Source organism: Onychostruthus taczanowskii, unplaced genomic scaffold (genome assembly GCF_017590055.1).
Source record: "Onychostruthus taczanowskii isolate IOZ18803 unplaced genomic scaffold, ASM1759005v1 scaffold56, whole genome shotgun sequence".
Taxonomy (NCBI): domain Eukaryota; kingdom Metazoa; phylum Chordata; class Aves; order Passeriformes; family Passeridae; genus Onychostruthus; species Onychostruthus taczanowskii.
In genome coordinates, this window is record NW_024503235.1 from 919,153 (window position 1) to 942,506 (window position 23,354).

Below are 23,354 nucleotides of genomic sequence, written 5' to 3' on the forward strand. Positions count from 1 at the left end.
CGTGCCCAGGGCCAGGATTGTGCTGGGTGGTTGGGATTTAATGCAGGGACAGGGAGATGAGGAAGGATCCACGTTAAAAATTGCCTTTAATGCTCAGCCATTAGTCAGAGGCTAAAAGCATCGAGCTGTGGGTTCCCAGAGCAGAGGCTGGGAGCCAGGATGGGAGCCAGGAGTGCCAATGTTTGCTCCTGTGTTCCACCTGTGCAAGGGGATTTTTCTGGGAAACTCTCCTGGTCACTCCTTGGGAGAATCCTGCTGCTCCTGAGCCACTCCTTGCAGGCTGACATTTGGGAGGATGCTGTTTGCTCCACGATTTTTCAGCCTTTCCCTCAGAGCTCAGAAGAAACACATGATCCCTGAGGATGCAAAGGACTGGATAAAGCATTCTCCTCTTGGAGTGCTGAGCTGTGACTGTTCTGTGTGCAGCCTGGGCATGGGGAATTGCACATTTGTACATGAGGGAGAGCTCTGCTTCAGCAGCTGGAACTGAAGCACCCTGGCTTGGTGGGAGCTGTCCCTGCCCATCAGATGGGCTTTAACTTCCAACCCAAAGCATTCCAGGATTCCTGATGATATCCTGGAGAAACAAATCTATCCTCAGGAGCAGCAGGGAGAGCTCAGCTGGAACTGCTGGAGCACCCTGGCTTGGTGGGAGCTGTCCCTGCCCATCAGATGGGCTTTAACTTCCAACCCAAAGCATTCCAGGATTCCTGATGATATCCTGGAGAAACAAATCTATCCTCAAGGGACTGCCTGTTCCCTGTTCTGGACAGCTCTAGCTGCCTTGAGAGATTCTATTCCTCCCCCTGATTCCACTTTCCACAGAAGCATCATGAACCAAACCTCTCTCGTAGTGTGGATGTAAAAATATTTTTGTATGAATCACACACAGCCCTTGAACCCCAAAGCAGAGCAAAGACTTTAAAAGATTCTGTTAAAGTGTCTGATTTGAATGTTTCAATCTATTCCAGCAAGAAATTTTGGCTTTGACATCCCACCATGGGAACCCGAGCCTTTTTCCACCACAGAGAGGAGGAGCAGAAGGAGGAGAGGAAACAGAGCTTGGAAATGACCTCCACAACCAGGAAAAAAAGGTTTAAAACCAGGTAAGTCCCAGAGTCAGGGACAGGCTGAGTCCATCAGGTGCACACAGGGCTTTCCACACATTCATGGATTTGTAGAATTCTGAGTTGGTGCAATGATGGAACATTATCTGGATTCTTTTCCATGAACCTGGCCCTGGAAGTGAGGAAGAGGAGACCTTCAGCCCTTCAGACCTATCAATAGCAGCTGCCCTTGCTTTGACCTCTGAAACAGCAAAGTAAGTCAGGAATTATTATTGTAACTCCAATATAACCATTGTGGGCAACATCACAGCTCTGTGGCAGGGTCACTGCTCCCAATTTATTCTGTTGAAAGCAAAAAGAGCAGGTTCAACTCAGAGGTTCTTCCTTTAAAAACACCAGGCCTCAACTAAAATGCAGGAAATTAAATTATGCTGCCATGTGATAATGAGGAACATTGCCCTGCTTACATGTAGGGGTGTGAGAGAAACCAGATTTTAAAGGAATAAATGGAAAATACTGACAGATTAATTAATGAATAGTAACAGATGGGACTCTCCCTCTTTCCCAGAAAATCTTAGCCTCTCTTTGATCCTTTTCCCAGCTTCCTCCCCAGAATTAGAAGGGGCCAAACAGTGGGTCCCCATGGAAATTTGATCTCTTCTGGGAGTGCTGGTTCCTGTGGGGGATAATTCCCTGGCATTCCTACCCACACTCCATCAGCTGGTGTTTCTGTCCTTACCACTCCTGATTTAACCAAAAAGTGTGCTACCAACAACAAAAACACCCCTAAAAAAAGAGAAAAAACGTTTTATCCTGACTTCTGTCGGCTTTTATCATCATGTAGTTCCAGGGAGTACAATCTAAGAAGGGAAGCTGAGCTCCTGGAGCTGGAACAGAGGGGGCAGAAGAGGATTTGTTTTGGGAATGACATGGAGAAGATGGAAGAGGAGCTCCTGAGGATCTGCAGGCAGCTCCGAGTGAGGGCTGACCGCAAGGGCCTGCGCAGGAAGGTCAGAGCAGACACCTCTGCTGGCACCAGCTGCCAGCAGGGCTGAAACTGTGATCCTACACCAAAGCAGGTGTTAGGACAACCCCAAAATCCCTCCAACTAAAGGCCTTGCACCCCTGCCACTGAAACATTACCACAGGTCCCTCGTGTCAGAGAGTTGGTGTAGGAGTGTGGTTGTGTTCATGGGTCCCAGGATGAGGGAAGACATGAATCTGACTCCGTATTTCTTAGAATGCTGATTTATTATATTATGATATTATATTATATTTAAAATGCTATACTAAAAGAATAGAAGAAAGGATTTCATCAGATGGCGAGGAGAGGAAAGGAATGGAATGGAGTGGAGTGGAATGGAATGGAATGGAATGGAATGGAATGGAATGGAATGGAATGGCATAGAATGGAATGGATGGAGTGGAATGGAATGGAATGGAGTGGAATGGAATGGGATGGAAGAAAATCCTAGCACAGAAAATGTGAGAGTGGCATAAGAGCACCCCGTTGGCAGTGCCCTTACCGTGTGTCCCTGGCACAGGCTCTGCAGAAGGCTTGCCTGCAGAAGGAGCTGCTGGAGCTGCGCGCGGGGCGGGCGCCCCTGCTCTGGATCCCGCTGCGGGCACACGCCGTCTGGGAGAGCATGGATGTCACCCTGGCATGCACCACCCTGGGCGTCCCTGTGCCACAGGCCACCTGGTATGGCACTGCCAGCACGGCCACGGGCGCGGGCACACGGCAGTGACCGCCCTGTCCTGCCACGAGGAGGGAGGGAGGGAGGGTCTCCCCCCGACAGCCACGGGCTGGAGTGGGGTGAGGGAGGGAGGGAGGGAGGGAGGGAGAGCTGCAGAGGTGACAGAAAACATCTCAGTGTCCAGAGGGGTTGGACCAGCAGGGACATGGGGGCCTGGAGGCAGTGACAGTCCCATGGGATCCTCCTGGGACAGGGCTGATGCTCATGGAGCTTTCCCTGGACATTCCCATGGGATCCTCCTGGGACAGGGCTGATGTTCATGGTTTCCCTGGACAGTCCCATGGGATCCTCCTGGGACAGGGCTGATGTTCATGGTTTCCCTGGACAGTCCCATGGGATCCTCCTGGGACAGGGCTGATGTTCATGGTTTCCCTGGACAGTCCCATGGGATCCTGCTGGGACAGGGCTGATGTTCATGGTTTCCCTGGACAGTCCCATGGGATCCTCCTGGGACAGGGCTGATGCTCATGGAGGTTTCCCTGGACATTCCTGTGGGATCCTCCTGGGACAGGGCTGATGCTCATGGAGGTTTTCCTGTTTCCTTTGCTTTTCCTGCAGGCAGAATTGGGATTTAAGTCTCAAAAAGCAGAACTTCCTTTCAGCACTAAATCACCACAAACAAGCCCCAGCAAGGCCTGGCTGCCTTGGACACCATGAGTGTTTCAGCATTAAACTGCTGCTGCTTCTACACTTTGTAAAATACAACACAACCATCACTTACTCCCTTTGCATATTAACCAACTTCAGGGGGAGAATGTTATGGACTGGACCTGAGTGCAGCACACTCCATAAATACCAGAAATAAATGAAAGACCATCTCAAAAGCCCAATTTGCAAAGTGTATTTCAATCAGTTTGAAGTGATTGGCCATTCCTCCTCTGGAAGGTTTAAGTGTGCAAACATTTGCATTACTAATGACTCGTGGGCAGCAGCTCTGCCACTGTGGGAGCTCTGCATGTCCTGTGTCCTTCCAGAACGACCTCTGTGAATTATTCAGAGAGCAAAGAGAATCTGAACCTCCCACACATCCCCGGGAACACAAGGAAGAGACATCTGTGAACTCACTCACAGGAGCTGCAGGGCAGGGGATGTGAAGCCAAGGCTGAGCAGCCACACAGGAGCATGGAGGGGTCTGGATTTCACTGCCAGACTGGCTGGGATTGAAAAGGGAGATCTGTAAAAGAGGGAATTTGTTGTGGTAGGAAGTGTGTCTCCTCCTCTTTCCTGTGGTGGTTGATGTGGGTCCTTCCCTAACAGCACGTTTCCTTCTTTTCCACCAGGTATAAAAATGGAATCCCCATCGACCCCCGCCGAGCCCCAGCAGGAAAATACAAGATCAAAAATAAATTTGGGATGCTGACCCTGCACATCAGCAGGTAATGGCTGTGCCCTTGGCTGAGCTGCTTTTTCAGCTGAGTGAGACCTGCTCGCCCTAAATTCCCAGTCTGTGTATGATAAACAAACCAAGTAATTCTTCTGGAATCTGACCTTGCCTGCCTTTAGGCTGTTGTGTTTGAGCTAAACCTTTGCCAATCTCCACAGCAGTTCACAAGGTTTAAAAAAATCTATGAAAAATAAACCAAAACCAAACAAAATTTAATGGCTTAATTTACCTCTGCTCTTCTTTTTTAGGTATCAGCACCATTTTTTCTTTCAGGGTAAGGAATGTACACTAAGCACTTCATGATCAGACAAAAAAAATGTGATTTGGGATGGATCAGTGTAATCAGAACAACATTAGTTATGATCTATGAATTATCAGTGACAGACAAATGCAAATCTTCAGTGCAATCAAGCGTTCCACAGGCCTTTTGCTTCTTCAGTACTTAAAATGGTTTCTTTCTGGGTCTCTAGAGAAATAATTGACTACAAAGTACCAGAAATCCTTGTAATTGAAAGGAAAAGCAGCTTCTGGATGAAAAGCAAACACCTCTGGGATTAAAGGGGAGCCCCTTTGAATTTGTCCTGTGAAATATGAAGAAGGGGAATTTTTTTTTTTTTTTCAGATGCTCCATGGAAGATTCAGCTGAGTACAGTGTGGAGGTGAAGAATCAGTATGGTGAAGCTTATTCCTTTGCTACAGTGCTTGTCAGGAGTAAGTACAAATATTCCTTTGGGTTTCAACTTTCCAATACTGCAGGGTCTTCCAAATATTTTCATTATTTGATAGGCACACACAGCCACTCTGGAAAAGGACAGAACAGCTTCTCTTCCTTAAGTCACTCCTGGGCCCAGCCAAAGGTTTTCCTTTCAGATTCCATATGGACACAGCTGTCCTTTCACTGGGATAAAATTGTACTAAATTTAGGTGCTTATTTCTTCTGGACTGCTAGGAAACAGCCCCACAGTGGAACTCAACATGCTCTCAGAGAGCCTGCTAAAGATAAGCCAGAAATGGTTCCCCAAGAACTGTGGTTTTCAGTGGGACCTCTCAGTGCATTATTGCAGGGAATGCCACGTTTTTTTCCCTGAAATCAGTAAATACCAAGAGCAAATGCAAGATTTTTCTCTTGGATTTGTGCTGTTCTTAAAATAACTGGCACAGACTCCGCACAGATACACACTGCACAGCCAAAGGCAGACGTGAGGAAGGAAGTAAATAAACCACCAGCACTTAAAAAAGGAAATAATCTCAAGCTTTAGGAAATATGCAGAGCAGTCTCACAGGATCACAGTTTAGCTGTTCACTTTTCATCTATTTATATCTAAATTACAATTTTGTAATACAAAGCATGGACAGAAGAGACTTACAGGGCTGAAGACAATTACACCCTTTAGTGGGACTGACAGAGCCCTCTGCCATGGGTGCTGTTATTATTTTCACATGCCATATTTTGATCTGAATCCTGTCTGGGATGCAGATCCCTGAAGGACACGATTGTAAAAGCAGAGCATTATCACACCTTTCAGGTCCTTTAATTAAAGAGTGCCAAAATTCAGCATAACTGGAAGTATGCAGCAGGCATATTCTCAAAGGACAGGTACACCAGCCCAGAAAACCTTCATTTGCATCCTTCCCAGATTCCCAAATTCCCCCTACCCTAATGCAGGCAGACAGGAAAAGTTACCAGGAGGTTCTCACAGTGTGGCCACAACAGGAGCTGCCCTTTGCCACAAAGCAGCAGCCTGAAGGAAAAATTCCATCCAATAATAACTGGCTCCTCTCAATTCCCTGGGGGATCTTTAGGATCAGAGCAGGATGAGGATGGAACAGGGGCTGTGGGCCTGGCTGGGACAGCTCTCCTCACCTCTCCTCAGGCCTGTTAAACTGTCCCTCACCAGGGACTACAAAGCACTGCAGACACTGCTCCTCCCCCAGAGCCATCCCAGTAACCCAAGTCTCCTTCTGCAATCTGTATTTACTGCTCTGAAAATAGAGATTACAGCCAGGCCTTAATCCTGCCTCCCCTGGAAAGATTCCTGGTGCCCAGGCAGGCCATGGCATCTCCTGCCCTGGTCCTGGCTGCCTGCAAAGGCCTCGATGCCAGGGGAGGGTCCTGGGATCCACTCTCACTTTCCCTGAGACATCACTGAGGGTCTCACAGGGCTGTTTCACCTCCAGGGCTTTGTATTTCCCTCCTCACACTCACTCCTCATTTTTTGGTCTGCTACTGCCAAACTTCACCACTGGAAGCACAGGCTTTATTTTACATGAGCATTGGCTGCAACTTGAGAGAAAAGTACCTCAGTTTCATCCTGAGTGCATCAGTTGTTGGGTTTCAGCTCCAAATGATTTCACGTTGGGCTGTGATGCCAAGAGGCCAGAGCAGGTGGAGGAGCTGTGACACTGCAGAGAATCCAGGAACAGCTGATTTGGGGACATCCTGCCCTGAGCTCCAGGAGCTGCCTCTGTCTCAGCACAAACATCATTTTCTTTGGTTAAATCCTGAAGTCCCAGTCACTGGTAGTTTCCAAGAATCCCCCATCATCCTCTGGGAATGCTGTTAAAACCCAAGGGGTTGCTTTTATTCAAATCTTTATTTCATTTGGCTTTACCTTGCCTGCCTGAAAAGGCAGAAGCCAAAGTGACAAAGCCCTCCTTAGCTCTGAATAACTGTGTGCACATGAGCATTTGGAGCAGGATTGCTTCCCCTGGACAGTCATGGGAACAATTTCCTCTGCAGCCACATCCCCAGAGGCTTGTGAAGGGCATCAGCTGTCAAATGAATTGAACTTTTAGCCCATAGTGACACTTTAAAGGTTCAAATCAAGGGCTGGCTTGAGGGAAAAACAGTTTGCTGAGCATCACTGGGTGTTATTAAGTTAATAAGAAAAACACTCCATGAGATTTGCTAAATGTGTTTTCCTCTTCTCTTACAGAATATTATGGAAAGGAATCAGGATTTGATTCAGAAATATACAAAAGTGAGTAAATCATGGATGTTATTGTTAATTATTTTTATATTTTTATATTTTTATATTTTTATTTTGTTGCAATTTGATTCTTTTTTCCCTGAGAGCTTTTCCTGTCAGCCTGACTGCACATGCAAAGTGTGCAAGGCTCACACTAAATATATGACAATAAAAATACTACAGGAGGAAGGCTCTGGAAGGTTCTTTATCATGCTGACTTTCATTCCACAGGATCCCTTCTGGCCAGAGAGGCAGATTTTGCTTTTCCACTGAAACCCTTGTTTGCAAGAGAAAAGGAGCCTTTCACCCTCTCCTGCTACTTCTCCTCTGATTTACTGGACCACCAACGAGGCATCACCTGGTTCAGAGATGGTTTGTAGGCAACAGCTGAGTTTATGTGCATTTACCTCTGGGGATGTCCCACTGGAATTCACAGCTGTGACAATGTACACAGAAAAAAAAAAAAAGAAAATCATTAAAATCCAGAATTCCTGAGCTGTTCTCAGCTCTGCTCAAGCTACAGATGTTACTATTTAATGTTTGTCTTCTCCCTGTTTGTAAAGGATGATACCATTGAAATGTTTTGGAGGTATATTTATGACATTCCTCTTCATAAAAATATTTGAAGAGCCTTAGTTTAAAAAACCTGTGGTTCTCCAGTCAGAAAAACTTCTGGATACTCTCTGTTGTTCTGCTTGAGTCTTTCTGTGGATCAGAGTCCACAGCTGAAATCTGGAGGCACAAAAATAATCCAGAAATGTCTTAGAGATCCCTCATCTCATTCTGTGCTTTCTGAGGCATGTGGAAATAAGTACTGCCACTCCTAACCAGGCAAATCCAGGTGAATTTCCCTTCCCCTCCTCCTGCTCCACAGGGGAGCTGCTGCAGGACTCAGAAGGTCAGGAGCTGAGGTCCCAGGAGCGTGAGGCCTCTCTGACAGTGCTGTGTGCTCACAAGGAGGATGAGGGCTTCTACACCATCCGTGTCCCCTCGCTGCACGGATACAAGGAGCAGACCACCTATGTGTTTGTTAGAGGTACCTGCAGATCTCCTTTCCAAAGACCCTGGCTTAAAGGAATTCCCTCCCCCCACACACAAGGAAACAGCTCCTAATTTTGTGTGTGGATACAATTACCACAATGACCAAATCTTATTTTCGCTGGTGATTTCAGTGTTAGGAAATTGTGTTACTGGGATAGGCCCTTAGGTTCCTAAAATTAAGTTACTCAATGAAAATTCTGGAAGAGAAAAGAACAGAACCTCCCCACCCTGAGCTGGTGTTTTGCAGATGCTGCAGCACTCACAGCTGGTGCCCCAGGATCCCCCCTCAATGTGAGATGCCACGATGTGAACAAGGACTGCCTGATCCTTTCCTGGGTACCACCCAGTGATGATGGAGGAAGCCCCATCCTGGGATACCTCATTGAAAGGTCTGTAAGGCATCACCCTGGAGCTAAGAAACCCTATTTTATGTGGCAGTAGAACAAAGGAGGCCTGTGGGCTGTGTGTCCTTGCAGGTGTGTGGCTGGCTCAGAGCAGTGGCTGCAGTGCAGTGCCCAGCCTGTGAAGGGCTGCAGGTGCCCAGTGCTGGGCCTGGCTGAGGGACAGACGTACCAGTTCCGGGTCAAGGCTGTCAACAAGGCTGGCACCAGCCACCCTTCAAAGGCCAGTGACCCTGTCACCACCCACGACCCCAGCAGGGACAAGAGAGTGACAGGTGGGTACCAAAGCCACGACAATCTGCTCCCTCGGGACCACGGGAGGCTGCAGGAATAACTGAGTGCAGATGGTCCAGATCCTCCCCATTCCCAAAAATGTCTTTGCTGAGCCCATCTTGGGAGCATTCTGAACAGAAAAAGCTCAAAGTACCATTGTTTGTGACATAAAATGTCTATAACTGTGCACAGAACCAACGAGCCAGCCCTGGGTTCTGTCTTTCTCCCCAAGCTCCTCCTGTGGGTGGGTAACTCTGCCCTGTTTGTCATTGCAGTGATTCCATACGACCAGGGCAGGACCATAGAAATATCCAAGGATGACCTGGAGGGTGAGTTCAAATTTCCTCAAATTGTTTGTCTCCTTCTTTATATTGAAGAATCTTAATTTATAGTGGGAGAACAGAATGCATTAAAAAAGAATTTTTATTTTCCTGACACATGATCGCTGAAGCCTTTTCTGCCTTCCCATAGGACACATTAAAATTCCCTTGCCACCCACCAATGTTCATGCAAGTGAGGTCAGAGAAGATTATGTGGCTTTGGCCTGGGATGAACCAGATCCACGAGGCAGAGAGCCACTGCATTATTATGTGGAAAAGGTAAGAAAATAATAGCACACAGGAGGGGAGCTGCAGAGAAGAACCATTTCTTTTTCAGGTGGGCCATGGCACAGGTGAGGCCATTCCCAGTTAGGAACTGGGGAGATCCAGCCTCAAACCCAGCTGGTTCAGCCTCCTCCAGCCCCACAGATCCCCTGAGCCATGGCCCTGACTCTCAAGGACTAATGACTAACAAGGAATGGACAAGGAATTTTAATACCACAGGCACAATTCTGACAGGAAGAACTGTTCCAGCCCTGAAAGGTGGAAAAGCTGTGAAGAACTGCACAATACCTCACTGTCCTGTTCCCCACTAATCACTCTGTTGGTTAATTAGTATCTTCTGCCAATCTCCTTTCATGCATCCTTACATCTAACCTCCTGTAGCAAAGGGGCCCTCTGCTGCCAAGGGTGAAAACTGTGGGTACACCCACAAGAAATACATAATTTATGGCTTGGTTTGTGTTTTGTTTGGAGCTTTTCAAATTCCTTTCCTACGAAGCGCAGATTTGTTATTGGTCAGGAGGGTTTTGTGCTCACTTTCAGAGGTGTGAATCATCACATTTTTCATTTCAGTCACTCGTAGGCAGCAACTCCTGGCAAATGGTGAACCTGGAGACGCCAGTGAACTCCCCAAGATTTGCACTCTTCGGTCTGGAGAAGGGCAAATCCTTCCGGTTCCGCGTGCGCTCCGTGAACAAGTTTGGGATCAGCGAGCCCTCGGCGCCCAGCGCGCCCGTCACCGCCGGGGCACAGCCCGGTAACCCCTGCCCTGCTGTGCCCTGCACTAACCCTGGCCACAGGGGATGCCAGGAATCAGGGGGATCCCCTGCCCACGCTCCCCTCTGAACTGCACGGTCTATGGTTACACAGCAGTACTTTGATATAAGGAAATCTCCTGAAGCCCTAAATCCTTCTTTAATTGGTTTGCAGTTGGTGAGGGCAGTGTTAATCTGAGCAACCAGTGAGCAGGGAATTACATTTAATAAAACAGGAACAGTTGAAGCCTGTGTTTAATCTGAGGATGCTTCCAGCATGGTGTGAGGGAGGTGACAGCGTGGAAGGAATGACAGGAGGCTGCAGCAGCCTGGGCTGGGGGGCTCAGCCAGGACAGCAGCCTCTGCAGGGCTGCTTTGAGTTGTTTTCTCCCTGGACTGAGCTTGCAGAAGGAGGACCACAGGCCCATGTTGGTGTTTCTCTTCTGCAGAGGGATGAGCACTGACTCTTTATTTGTGTATTGAAGCTGTTCCTCAGTGTTCACTCATAGATGGAAATGCAGAGTGAAGCAGGTCCCAGTTCAGAGACAATCAAAAGATGAGCTTTGTTTCCCCTCTGCTTTAGAAGAGGTTGTGTGGGGTATCTGCAGACATAACTGGGAGAGGAAGAAGTCATCTGGCAAACCCAAGCACAAAACCAGATCCTGTACAGTGGGCCCCTGTCTGTGGCGTTTTGCTCTAATTCCACTGAATCCCAGCATGGTTTGGGTTGGAAGGGACCTCAAAGCTGATCCATAGGCAGGGACTTTCCACCATCCAGGCTGCTCCAGCCCCATCCAACCTGGCCTTAGGCACTTCCAGGCATGGGGCAGCCAGAGCTTCCCTGGGCAACAATTTGAAAATGCTCCTCTGGAAAAGGGTGAATTGATCAAACAGGCCAACTCATTTCTAATAGTTTGGGCTTTTTTAAATTATAGCTTTTAACCCTCACTACTTTTGTCTTTGTTGTTTGTTTGTTTCTTCCCTTTTTCAGCTCCTCCCCATCCACCATCTCAGGTTTTGGCCTTCAGAGACACCAAGACATCTGTTGTTGTGCAGTGGGACAAGCCCAAGGATGGCCTGGAGCCCCTTGGCTATTACATCTACTGCCGGGAGACGGGCACGGAGGAATGGCAAACAGTCAATAACAAGCCAGTGACAGGCAACGAGTGAGTGCAGCTCCTCTGCTCTGCTCAGGGATGCCAGGGGCCCAACCTGCATTCTTCTGTTTCTGCCTGGAGTCGTGTTTCAGTTAAAAAAAGAACTTCCTTCAGTCCCCACGCACAGGCTGGCAGGCACACCAACACCAGGGCCTCTCGGAGGGGTCAGGATTGCTCCAAGGCTCAGCCAAGGCTGTGTGCTCTCCACGGGCTGGGCTGTACAGCCCCACTGAGCCTGGGGCACCAGCACAACCACATTCCATGGGTTTGCCTGTGTTCCACTAGAGTAAGTCGGTGTCAATCACATGCAGAATTTACAGTCACTCTCCAGCTGTGGGGGTCACATGTCAAGCAGAAAAGGTCCATTAAAAAGTCCTGTTTATCTCCCTGCCCATGGTGATTCCTCTCCATCTGATCCATACCCACTGTGAGTTATCTGAAGCCATTTCATGTGACACATTAATTTGTAATGACAAATAATGATTTTGCAAGAACTAAGCCTTATTAAGTTGTGTTGCTGTCTGTTCCAGCACTGTTTACCTGTGCATAGGCAAACACAAACATATTAATTTGCTCTCCCAGATTTACTGTTCCTGGGCTGCAGCCTGGAAAAGAATATGTGTTCTGTGTGAAATCTGTCAGTGATGCAGGACTGAGTGAGAGCTCACCAGAAACAGATCCCATCGTTGTGAGGCCAGCAATTGGTGAGTAGTGACCAAATGAAACCCCTCCAGCCCCATCTGTCAGGCACAGCCACCACTGCCTGCTATGGTGACAGTGTCTGAGGAACAAAACAAAAGGGAACTCATTTTCTTGTACCCTGAAGCTTCTGCCATCAATTACACTTGCCAAGCGTGGACAGAGTTAATTAATTAGCATTTTGGCCTAGCAGTGTGTTACATTTGTGGTGTTAATTTGGCTCTGGGTACAAGTGACCATTTTAAGTGCTCAGTTATTAGATGTCTGGAAACCAACATTGGGAATTTCCCAGGGAAATCAGAAAATCCTACAACCACACCATCCAGGACCCAACCCTGCATGTTCCCCGTTTTATCAACCCACTGCTCCCATCTTTTCTGCCACACAAACCATAAAGCACCAGGCAAGGGACTCCTGAGACACATCCCAGGCTTTTGCTGTGGCTCCCAGTGAACACTGACACTGCTGTTCTGTCTGTCCCTCTGTGCCCAGCCTGTCCCTCTGCCCCTCGTGACTTTGTGCTGCTGCACTGTGGCAAGACTGAGATGACCATTGGCTGGAAAGCCCCGAAGCACAAAGGAGGAACAAAGATCCTGGGATATTTCCTGGACCAGCACGACCACTCTGAGCCCGACTGGCACGAAGTCAACACTCGGCCGATCCCTCGGCGCGTTTGCACGGTATCCATTTGGGGCACAGCTGGCAACAGCTGCCCCAAGGGTGAGCTGGGCTTTTTCTGCTTCTTCAGTGTCCTGCTGAACTGACCACGTCTGCCCTTCTGCACCCCAAGGTCAGCAGCCTGCAGGAGGGGCACCTGTACGAGTTCCGTGCCCGTGCCGTGAACAGGGCTGGAGTTGGGGACGTGTCCGAGCCCAGTGACTTGTTCAGATGTGAGGAATGGACAATGCCAGAGCCAGGTATCCCTCATGTAAAACCATCCAGGAAAATGTCACCAGCTTGTTATCACCTCACTCTTCCAAGGGGTTTCTACCGTAGAAATGGTTGCTTCCAGGACAGAAAAGCACAAAACACTTCCAGGGCTGTTCTGATGCAGGGTGTTATTCCTGCATTACACAGATAGAGGTATTTTTAATAATACTGTTTCCAGAGAATGAAGGATCAGGATCTAAACTCTAAATTCTCTTTTCTTTACACCACAGCAAATACCATTAAAGCAGCTGGTTATGCTCTTTCATAAACCCACCCCTAATTACCACAGAAACCATCCCCTACAGACCCACTACTCAACTGCTACCCTAAACTCTGCTCTCTGATCCCAACCCAACTGTGGTTTTCCCTGTTCCCTTTGTGCCAGGCCCTCCTTACGATGTCAGGTGCACTGAGGTGAGGGACTCCTCCCTGCAGCTGCACTGGGAAGCTCCTCTGTACCTGGGGGCAGGACCAGTCACAGGCTATTTCATAGACCTGTGTGAAGAAGGCTCAGAAGAGTGGAAACAGATAAACAAGCAGCCCACAGCCACCACCCACATGAAGGTCTGTAGCTGCTCTTAGTGTCCAAGTGCTGCTTGTCCTAGTCTGACATTAATTGCTGGCTGTGTTTCCTGCAGGTTTCAGACCTGGAAACAGGGAAGTGCTACATTTTCCGAGTACGAGCACTGAACAAGGCTGGAGTTGGACCCCCTTCACTCCCCTCAGACCCTGTGGTGGCTAAAACCAAACCTGGTATGAAGCTAAAAGCCACGAGACTGGGCCAGGCTGTAAATAAATGTATGATTTGGGTGGAAATCAGCATCAGCTACTTGTTTCACAGCAAGAAACACCTTCAGTAAAACAAAGATGAACAAATCAAGCTACCCAAATTAATTAGCTCTGACTGTGCTCTGTGTGGTTTGGTTCTGGGGGTTGTTTTTGAGTTAGATGTGCAGAAGCTCAACCCTGATCTCCTTTGGTAAGGAATGTTTTGTGTGTTTTTCGCTCATCCAGGTACAAATGAAATTGAACTTGGGGTGGATGAAGAGGGTTTCATTTACATGGCCTTTGAAGCTCCTGAAAAGAATGACTCCTCTGAATTTATCTGGTCAAAGGACTATGAGGGACCTCCAGATCCTGACCGAGTCCAGATTGAAGAGAAAGGCAATAGGTGAGTATCTAATGCACACTGGTGAGTAAAGAACACATTAAACACCAAGAAAAACCTGAAGCCAGATGCTTCCCTGTCCTTTCCTTGATTCCCAGATCTGGAGTCCATGAAATAGACTGATCAGTGCAATCTGGGGAGCAGCTGCCATCCTATTCCCAAAATCTTTACCTTGCTCCTCAGTGGCATTTATAAATTCTAATGATTTCTACATTTCCTGTTCTGGCTGTATCAAATTCTGTTACAGGAGATATCATTTCTGAGGAAAATATATATTTTTTTGCTATTATTCTTTTTACTTGTAGATCAAAACTGATACTGAAAGAGCCCTCAGAAAAGGACCTGGGTGTGTATTCAGTGGAGGTCACGGATGTAGATGATGATATCTCTGCCAGCTGCACTTTAACAAAAGAAGGTAAAAACTGGTAATTGCCAACAACAAAAAACTAGTGTGCCCTCATTTTCTAATCTTAGATGTTTAGAGGAAAGCTTCTTGCAGAAGAATAGTAAGTGACTAATGTCACTTAATGGTATCACTAAAAAGATGTTTCCCATTCCTTGAAGGCCCAAGGGCAGTTTCTTTTACAGTCCCCTAAGGAAAGATTCCGTGCTTCTGCAAAGTCATTTTTCCACTGCAGTTCACATTTCACATTTGGCTACACTGTCACAGTGATTTATAACTTCTTTAGCACACTCCCAATGCTTTATTCAGACATAACCAACAATTCCCTTCACCACCTTCTCTAGTCCTCCCCATTATTGAATGTTTTATCTTCTCTTTGACATAAATGATCAACAAATTAAATTGATACAATTAATTTGTTTTGGCTGAGAGTTGACTTTTAATTCTCTGCATTTCAGATCTGGACAAGTTATTGAAACGTAGCCACGAAATCAGGAACCCACGTAAGTTGAAGCAGCAAAGAGCCACGAGCAGGGGGCCAGCCTGGGAAGAGGGAAGGCAGCAGAGCCCTGGCTGGGCCAAACCCTGTGATTCCCCTGGTGGTTCTCTCTGTTGCCAGTGATCAAGCTGATATCTGGCTGGAACATCGATGTTCTGGAGAAAGGGGAAGTGAGGCTGTGGCTGGAGGTGGAGAAGCTGTCCCCAGGTGCTGAGCTGCACCTGATCTTCAATGACAAGGAGCTCACCAGTACCCCGGTAGGTTTTATTCTGCATTTCATCTTGACTTGCTTCCCCACTGCTGAACAGGGCACATTCCCAGTTTTCTGAATTCCCATCGGATATTTTGATGGGGATTTTGAACTGAATACAGGCAAATCTCAAAATCTCATGAATTCTAAGAGCAGATGGAAGTGATTTATTTCTCAGTCCAAAGCACTGGAAATAACCCCTTGTGTTACAGCACCCTCCAACCTCCTCAAACATCCACAAAAATGTTCAGGCCTCCTCCTTGTCCTCCCATATCAAATTAATATTAGAACATTTAAAAAATACTTGGAATGAGAGGACCAGAGGGGAGAACAGTTGAGAATGAAGCACAAATATAAATCATGGGCTGTCAGCTCAGTGCAGAGCAGCAATGCCCAGATAACAACCAGGACCCCCAGAACAAAGGACAGGTCGAGGCCAGAGCAGTTCAGAGCTGTCAGTGCCCTGTTGGGGGGGTTAAATCAACATGTAACAAGTTTATCCAAGGCTTTATCTCTTCTAAAATCTGTCTCCTCTCCACTGGAGAGCTGACAGGGATCTGCACAATTTATCAGGCGGGTTGGAAGGACAATATTTGCTCAGAGCAAACAGGGCAGGGAGGCAGAATGATGATGTTTGTGTTTAGGCACCTGGCACTCTCAGGTGCAGGAGCTCAGTGGTACCTGCACCTCAGCAAGAGAGGGAAATATTCCTCATCCTGGCCAAATATGGAACTACACATCAGAGATTGGAACAATTCCATGTCACTGAAAATCACAGATATTCTGGTTCAGCTCTGTAATACCCATGAAGGAAGCATGTTTTGGGTTAGGTGGTTTTACAGAACTTTCTCTCTGCTGGAAGCAATTCTACCATTCCTACACACATAAACAACAGATGAATCCCACAGCCTGGCACAGCACAGTGCTCTGCCTTCCTCATCCTGTAAAAAGAGAAGAGTTTATAAGGAAACAGGTACAAAACAACTGTGCCAGGAGCAGTTCCACTGTGGAAATCTCCTCACTTTATCCTACGTCCTTTGTTTTACACAGACACACAAAATCAACTTTGTCAAAGAGAAAGGCCTCGTGGAACTGATAATCCAGGATTTCTGTGCTGATGACAAAGGGGTGTACACAGCCCAGCTCAAAGATGGGAAAGCCAAAGGTCAATTCACCCTTGCTCTCATAGATGAATGTAAGTGAAATTCAGGATCAAATATAGACTGCCATGCTCAGTGGAAACATTGTGAGGAACTTAAGGCCCCAAAGTATTTCCAACAGTTCTAATGGCACACTGGGAATGGGGAGAGCAAATTTTAGCCCAGATTTAAAGTGCAGGAATCATTTAAGAAATGATCTGAATCTCTCTTTATCATAAATTAAAGCTTTTAGTCTTATAAATAGGTGTTTGATGATAAAAGCAGTCTGCTGAAGTGGAATGCTTAGTTCTTCCTTCCAAATGTTTTACATTTTAGCTTGCAGTGAACTGTGCCTTGGCAGCAGAGTGGAGAGTGTGTAGTCATTTATCAGGGCAGGATCAGGCTGGAAATTCAGTGTATTTAGCAGCTGGTTCACTGCACTAAAGGTAATAAAGAAAGTGTCAACTACACTCCAGGACAAGGAAGAAATATCTCTATTGTAGAGGAAATATCCAATCATGGGGGGTTGTTGACTTTGTCCTTTGCTGTTCCACAGCTTTTGCTAAAGTGGCAGAAGAAGCTGAAGCAAAACGGAGACAATGGAAGAAAAAGCAGGGTAAGGTCAGCCAAAGGTTAAGGACCCGTCAGAATGAGGCCAGGATGGCAAAACCCAAATGAATTTCTTTCACTTCAGCATCTTTTTAAACACATTAGTTAAGCTGATTAAGACGCTAGGATAAGACTCCTTGTTTTCAGATACTTTGCCCTGCCCTTAAAAATCAAATAATGAACTAGTTTTAGCCAAGCTAGGCAGATTTATCAGTGGAGATCTTCTGCATCAGTGCTGTGGCACTGAACACTTTCAAACCCTGAAAATTGTCCAACCTGAATATACATTCTGTAATTAAGATTCACTTGTAAAAACCAGGATTTCTAGCTAAGTTTGTAAAGATTCATGCATTCCACTTTCACCTCCCACCTTATGTTGATGAAGAAAGAAGTTTATAAAACAATTTCATTGGAAAAATATTACAACTGGAAAGGTGATTCCCTCCTGGTGAGGATAAAAATATTCACTTGTTAGTGACTGTGACAGCACGTTATAAATCCAGTCTCCTTCTCGGCTTCAGAGCTGCCCAGTGTGGGATGAAAGGATCTAAAGTAATTTATTTCAGTTTCCCCTCCCTGTTCCCTGGAAATTCGGGAATTCCCAGGTGCACTGCGGGAATCCAGCACTAGATGGAAGCATTCCCGCAGGAAACACGGCAAAGGCAACACGAGAGAGATTTCATTCCTTTTCCAGGTCCACATTTCATAGAGAACCTGACATGGAAAGTTTTGGAGAGCTGTGAAGTGCTCCTCACCTGCAAGGTAACAGAATTCCTTCAGCATTGAATTTTAGGTGCGATTTTCAGAGGACATGAGCAGTGCTTGTGCAAATGCTTTGCTGCAGTGACAGTAAGATGGTTTCTTTTGGGCAGAAATTTTAACAAAGAAGGGACATTCTCAGATTCTGGAGTAATGTAAGTGATGATTCATATTAGGACATCCAAGAATTAAGAAATCAAACGGATTTTGACTTCTAAATGTTGACTTCAAACAGGCAACAAACCTGAGGAAGGACACCAACTTCCAGTGGTTCTTCAATCACAAGGCACGAGCTGGTGGAGTGTTTGATCCACAGACTGGGATGGGAACTCTGCAGATCCCAAAGGTGAAACATCAAACAGCTCAGAGGTCCACAGGAAAATGGCAAAAAAGTGTGGGCTGATCTTATTCATATCCCACGTGGGTTTGGGGTATTGCCCATGAGTGAAAGAAACGCTGAGAAAAGCAAAAGAAGAAACTTTTCATGGTACAGTCAGGTTCTGAATCTGAGTTCTAGTGGAGTTCATGGCAGGGGTTTGGAACTCAACAATCTTTAAGGTCCCTTCCAACCCAAACCAGGCTGTGATTTGAAGATCCTAAGAAGAAACAAGATGGTTTTAACAGTGGGTGGCTGTTCAAAGTTTAACACATCCTGACAGGCTGAAAAGAGCTGGTTTCACACAGGGACTGAGGCAAAAGCTGAGCTACTGACCCTCCAAAACCAACAGCTTCTGAACCCCTCTGTCCTTTCACAGGAAGTTTTGGGGCAAATTGACCCTTTTTTCCTCCTCATTTCTGCTCAGTTCAACCAAATTCATTGGGAAGGAAGAAGAAAATCTCAGCTTTTTCCCCTTTTCCAAACCCTGCCCTGTTTCAGTGACATGGGAAATTTCTCTGGGAGGGGTGTTGTTTGTTTTGGGGCTTGTTTGGGTTATTTTAATCAATATTACACCTGCACACACTATTTGGTAGGTAACCAAGGCAGATGAGGGCCTGTACAAAGCAGTGGTGTCAGATAACCGAGGAGAGGACTCCACCCAGCTGGACCTCACAAAAGGAGGTAGGAGAACCTTGGATCACACAGTAAGACACATTCACACCTCTGCCCCGAGTTCATTTTGGATTTAAAACCAAATATCCTCTCTTTCTATGAAACCTACATGTCCTATGTGCTTTTATAGGCATTAAAACACACACTAAAAAGTTACTGGCTAAATTTAAAGAGTTTCCTGCTCTACATGCTGATGTCATTTCCACCTGCAGCCATTTCTCAAGAATCATAAATTCTGCCAAGCCCCACAGATAAAAGCTCAGGGATGTTTCAGTCACTTCAACCCAGAATCAATCAGAAGGTTCTGCTGCCAAGATTAAATGCTGCCCCGACATCTGGAATCCATCACTTAAACCTGGTACATAAATCTCCTGTCTGGGAGGCACATGGTGAGTGGGAAGGAAGATAGGAGCATCTAAATTTAGTAAGAAATGCCCAGCATCTGAAAACAAATGAATCAGAGGCAAAAACTCCATTTCCAGTGAGCTCTGCCACAGAAAAAGACAGTAAATAACCCGTGGATATAAAACATCCTATCCACAGTGAAATTAACTGGCAGATTGGATGTGGTTTGCTATGATTTGTATTTATAGACACTTCAATCTTTGTCTTTCAGCCTTTGAGGAGCTTCTGAAGGAGCTGTGCAGGATCAGTGGTATGTCAGCTCTCAGCACTGCAGCACAGGGGAGAGCTGGGGTGGCACAGCTGTGCCTGGGTGTGGAACGAGCACAGCACCACCCCTCCTTGCTGCTTTGGCTGGGATTTTGTTCTGGAACAGGTAAATCTGGGCATTCCTCCTCAATTTCATCTTTCCCTTACACCACCAGCTCTTTCTGCCACTCCTCTGAAAATCCAGCCTACTGAGGAAGGCATCAAAATCTACACAGATGTCAAGTACTACACAGACTACATGAAAACCACCTGGTACCACAAGTAAGCCCCAAAAAAGTATTTGCAAAGCTTCTGGAGCACTGTTCCTTGTAACTGTTTATCCAAAATTAAACATTTGGGCCTGAGCCCCTAAATTTTTCAGGCAACTGTGGATTTGTCTGAGTGAGGGCTGAAATCCACAATTCACTCCCATCCTGGAACATGTCTGGGAATTCCAGAATGGAAAGTCATGTTATTTTTATCTAGCATTGCAGAAATATTTATAAGTGATCATCTTTCCTAGAATAATAATGATGCTGCACTTATGATACTGCTGAGTTACAGCCTCCTTGGTTACAGACAGAATTTTTTCAAACACTTTATTTTTATTACTTCATCTTTTCCTAAACCACTCTCTTCCCCCACTCTGAATAAAAAATATTCCCAAAATTACAAAATTCTTCCCAAACACTGACGAATTTAGCCTCATAATATCTTCCTAAATAGAGAGCTGGTGTTTTATTAGATACCACCTACACGTGTAGATAAGGAGGTGAACTTTTAATAACATTCAAGGGCTAAATACTTACAAATATTCAACATCTGAATGGGATTTAATCCTTTAAATAAGAACTAGGAGTTTTTGTAGAGTTTATGAAGCTTTGGCAAACTGCCTCAAAGTACAGCCCCATGGGATTTCCCCTCTCCATGAAATAAATCCTGACTCCCACTAGAAAAAAAGTGATTTCTCCAGCTCTGCTAAACATGACTGAAATGACATCACTTGCTTACTCAGGGAGAAACAACTGGAAAGCCGTGACAGGATGAGAGCTGGGAGCACCATGAACCAGATCTGGCTGCACATCCTGGAGCCCAAGGAGGCTGATAAGGGCAAATACACCCTGGAGATATTCGATGGGAACAGCTCCCACAAACTGTCAACAGACCTGTCTGGGCAAGGTGAGCTGAGTCACTCCTCAGCTGCTTTCCAGGAGCCCTTCAAACCTGGGCAGGGATTCCTCTCTCCCTTCTGGAGCTGGAGCTGATTTCCATGTGGAATCCATGTGGAATTGTGCTAAGGAGGACAGGGAAGAGCCCACAGAAGCACGAGCAGAGGGGAAGTGTGCAGGAGAAAGGAGTGAAGCCTTTAGGGAGCCTTGGCACTGCTGGGGAAAGGATGGGAAGGGGGCAGCTGCTCCTGGGATGTGCCCAATTCCTCCACTGGACAACAGAGCTCACAGGTGGCATCTTGGAGAAGAGAACTTCAGGTTTACACAGGCTTTTCCAAACTGCTGGGAGGTATTTTTCTCCTCTGAACTTCTCTTTGGGAAGAGAGAACTCAGTCCCACTTATTTCAGCAGTACACAAACAGAGCTGTGATTCCTTAAGGCAGGGACAGATACCATTTAGAGAATAATTACATTTATCCATGTAATCCCAGCACTGGTAACAAAAACATAATGCTAAATCCACTGAGTCAAACAAAAACAAAAGGCAACTTTCCCTAAAACCTTTCATTCTTGCAGCTTTCGAAGATGCCCTGGCTGAGCACAGGAGGCTGAAGTAAGTTCCTGCCTAAATATATTCACACCTAAATCTATTTTGAGTCTCACACTCTAAATTGTTAATATAATGGCTAACAAACAAAACCACAATCATTTTCTCTCCCTTTCAGGGAAGCAGCAATAGCAGAGAAGCGTAAGTAAAGGAATCTCTTCCCTTCAGTGAAACAAAGCCAAGTTTGCTGATAAGAAAAACTAAAAGGTTCTATTTGTTCATTCCCAGGTCGTGCCAGGGTCGTTCAAGGTCTGCCAGATGTTGCCACCATCATGGAGGACAAGGTAATATTGAGTAACTCCATTAACTGGTCCTTGCACAGACACAGAAGGATGGCTGATGGGGAGGAAAGGTCCTGGTTTTACCCTCCTGGGCGCTGCCAGCAGCTTTTCTGAGCTGCTGCACTGCCACAGAGGGGAAGTGGTGCCCTCCTGGGTCATCTCCACAGACAGATCTGTCTCCCATTTCATTTCAGAGGATTGGACTCTGAAGGCCTTTAGATGTTGGGCCTGATTTTCCCATCAGCCCAACTCCCTGCTTTCATTTCTGAGTCACATTCCCCTCTACTCAGGCAGAACAAAACCCCTGCAAAGTAACTGCAAGCTCACCAGTGCCTGTGCAGTGCCACCTGACAGCACAGGAAGCTATAAAAAGACAGTGAGATAAATATGAGTCAGGCCCAGTGAATTCAGGCAGGTTAATCCTGACTGTACTGGAGGATATCAGGAAAAGGAGTATCAGATATCAGTGTTGGAATGTCACCGAATGGAAATGTGAGAACTGATTTTTATTGTTCTTAATTTAAAAGAGGTGTGGATGTGGCACTTGGGGACAAGGTTCAGTGGTGGCCTTGGCAGGGCTGGGTTAAGAGCTGGCCTCAATTTTAAAGGTTTTTTTCCAACCTAAATGATGCTATGATTCTATGAACTGAATTTCCCTGTGCATTTACAGCTCCATAATCAATTTCTGTTCTCTGCTTCACCACAGACCCTGTGCTTAACCTGTTGTGTGTCTGGAGACCCCTACCCAGAGATCACCTGGTTCAAAAACGAGAAGGTCATCGTGTTTAAGGACAGATACAAGATGGATGTGAAGGGCTCAGTGGTCACAATCACCATAGAGAGAGTCTGCAATGAAGACACAGGAAAATACAGCATCTATGTCAAGAATAAATATGGGTCTGAAATAGGGCAGGTCACTATCAGTGTCTATAAACACGGGGAGATCCCAGTAGGAACAGAGCAGGAAGTCCCAGCTGGGATTACCACAAAAAAGCCTAAATGAATTAATTGTCTCCTTGAGTTTGAGAGGAATTTAACTCCTTCAGATGCCTTTTGGTGTCTCTGTGTTTATTTTAGCAATATTTCAGTGTTTTGGCAGTTGTTAGAGAACAATTCTGGGGTGGGTGTGTGTGTGTGTGCTCACACGTATGTACACTGCATGTTCACCTTCCAGACAGACTCTGCCCTGGTAAATCTGTGTGGGAAATACCAGAGGATCCACATGTGAGGCTTTTTGTATTAAATCACTGTATGTAACAGATTTTCTTGTAGCCTGTGTGTGTGTCATTAAACTCAAACCCTTGGTGACATCTCAGCACTGCTTTGAGTACATCCATGATGAAATCACTCCACCTGTGGGTGCATGGGAAGTCAGGACATGCTCCACACATAAAAATGACCCTGCAAATCAGGAATTCTCACAGGTAAATGTAATTACAAATGTGGCTCTTTCTGTGTGAACCTTCTTTAAAATTACCTACTAAAAAAAGGGTGGTGAACTGGTAGGAAAAAGCTGAGCATTGGGTTTCTATTTAAATAGAATGAAAAGTTAACTTAGAGAGGTCACCCACCCCTGGGATACAGGCTCTGTTTGAATTAAGCAATCTAATTGCAAGACACATCTAATGAATGTCTTCCAAAATCAACAGTCAGGCTTGCACAGACAGCAGGGAACATCACTCAAGGGCTGGAGTGAGTGAAGAATTCCTTGTGCAGTTGGTGAGAAGGGAAAA

At 46.2% G+C, this 23,354-nt stretch overlaps 1 protein-coding gene across 1 annotated transcript; it reads left to right on the forward strand.

Moving 5' to 3' along the window:
- Positions 1-974: 974 nt before the first annotated feature.
- MYOM3 (myomesin 3) lies at positions 975-22,842 on the forward strand. The gene is made up of 36 exons (XM_041417351.1): positions 975-1,106; positions 1,247-1,321; positions 1,912-2,077; positions 2,612-2,769; positions 4,105-4,200; positions 4,831-4,919; positions 7,145-7,189; positions 7,409-7,549; positions 8,052-8,213; positions 8,466-8,607; positions 8,695-8,894; positions 9,168-9,221; positions 9,364-9,491; positions 10,068-10,251; positions 11,241-11,415; positions 11,989-12,110; positions 12,598-12,785; positions 12,896-13,022; positions 13,421-13,599; positions 13,674-13,788; positions 14,050-14,206; positions 14,509-14,618; positions 15,065-15,109; positions 15,226-15,362; positions 16,406-16,550; positions 17,051-17,110; positions 17,798-17,865; positions 18,098-18,208; positions 18,835-18,922; positions 19,530-19,568; positions 19,741-19,846; positions 20,580-20,743; positions 21,310-21,346; positions 21,459-21,481; positions 21,569-21,624; positions 22,328-22,842. The coding sequence occupies exons 1-36, from the start codon at positions 1,000-1,002 to the stop codon at positions 22,622-22,624; spliced, it is 4,296 nt and encodes a 1,431-aa protein (XP_041273285.1). The 5' UTR covers positions 975-999; the 3' UTR covers positions 22,625-22,842.
- Positions 22,843-23,354: the final 512 nt, after the last annotated feature.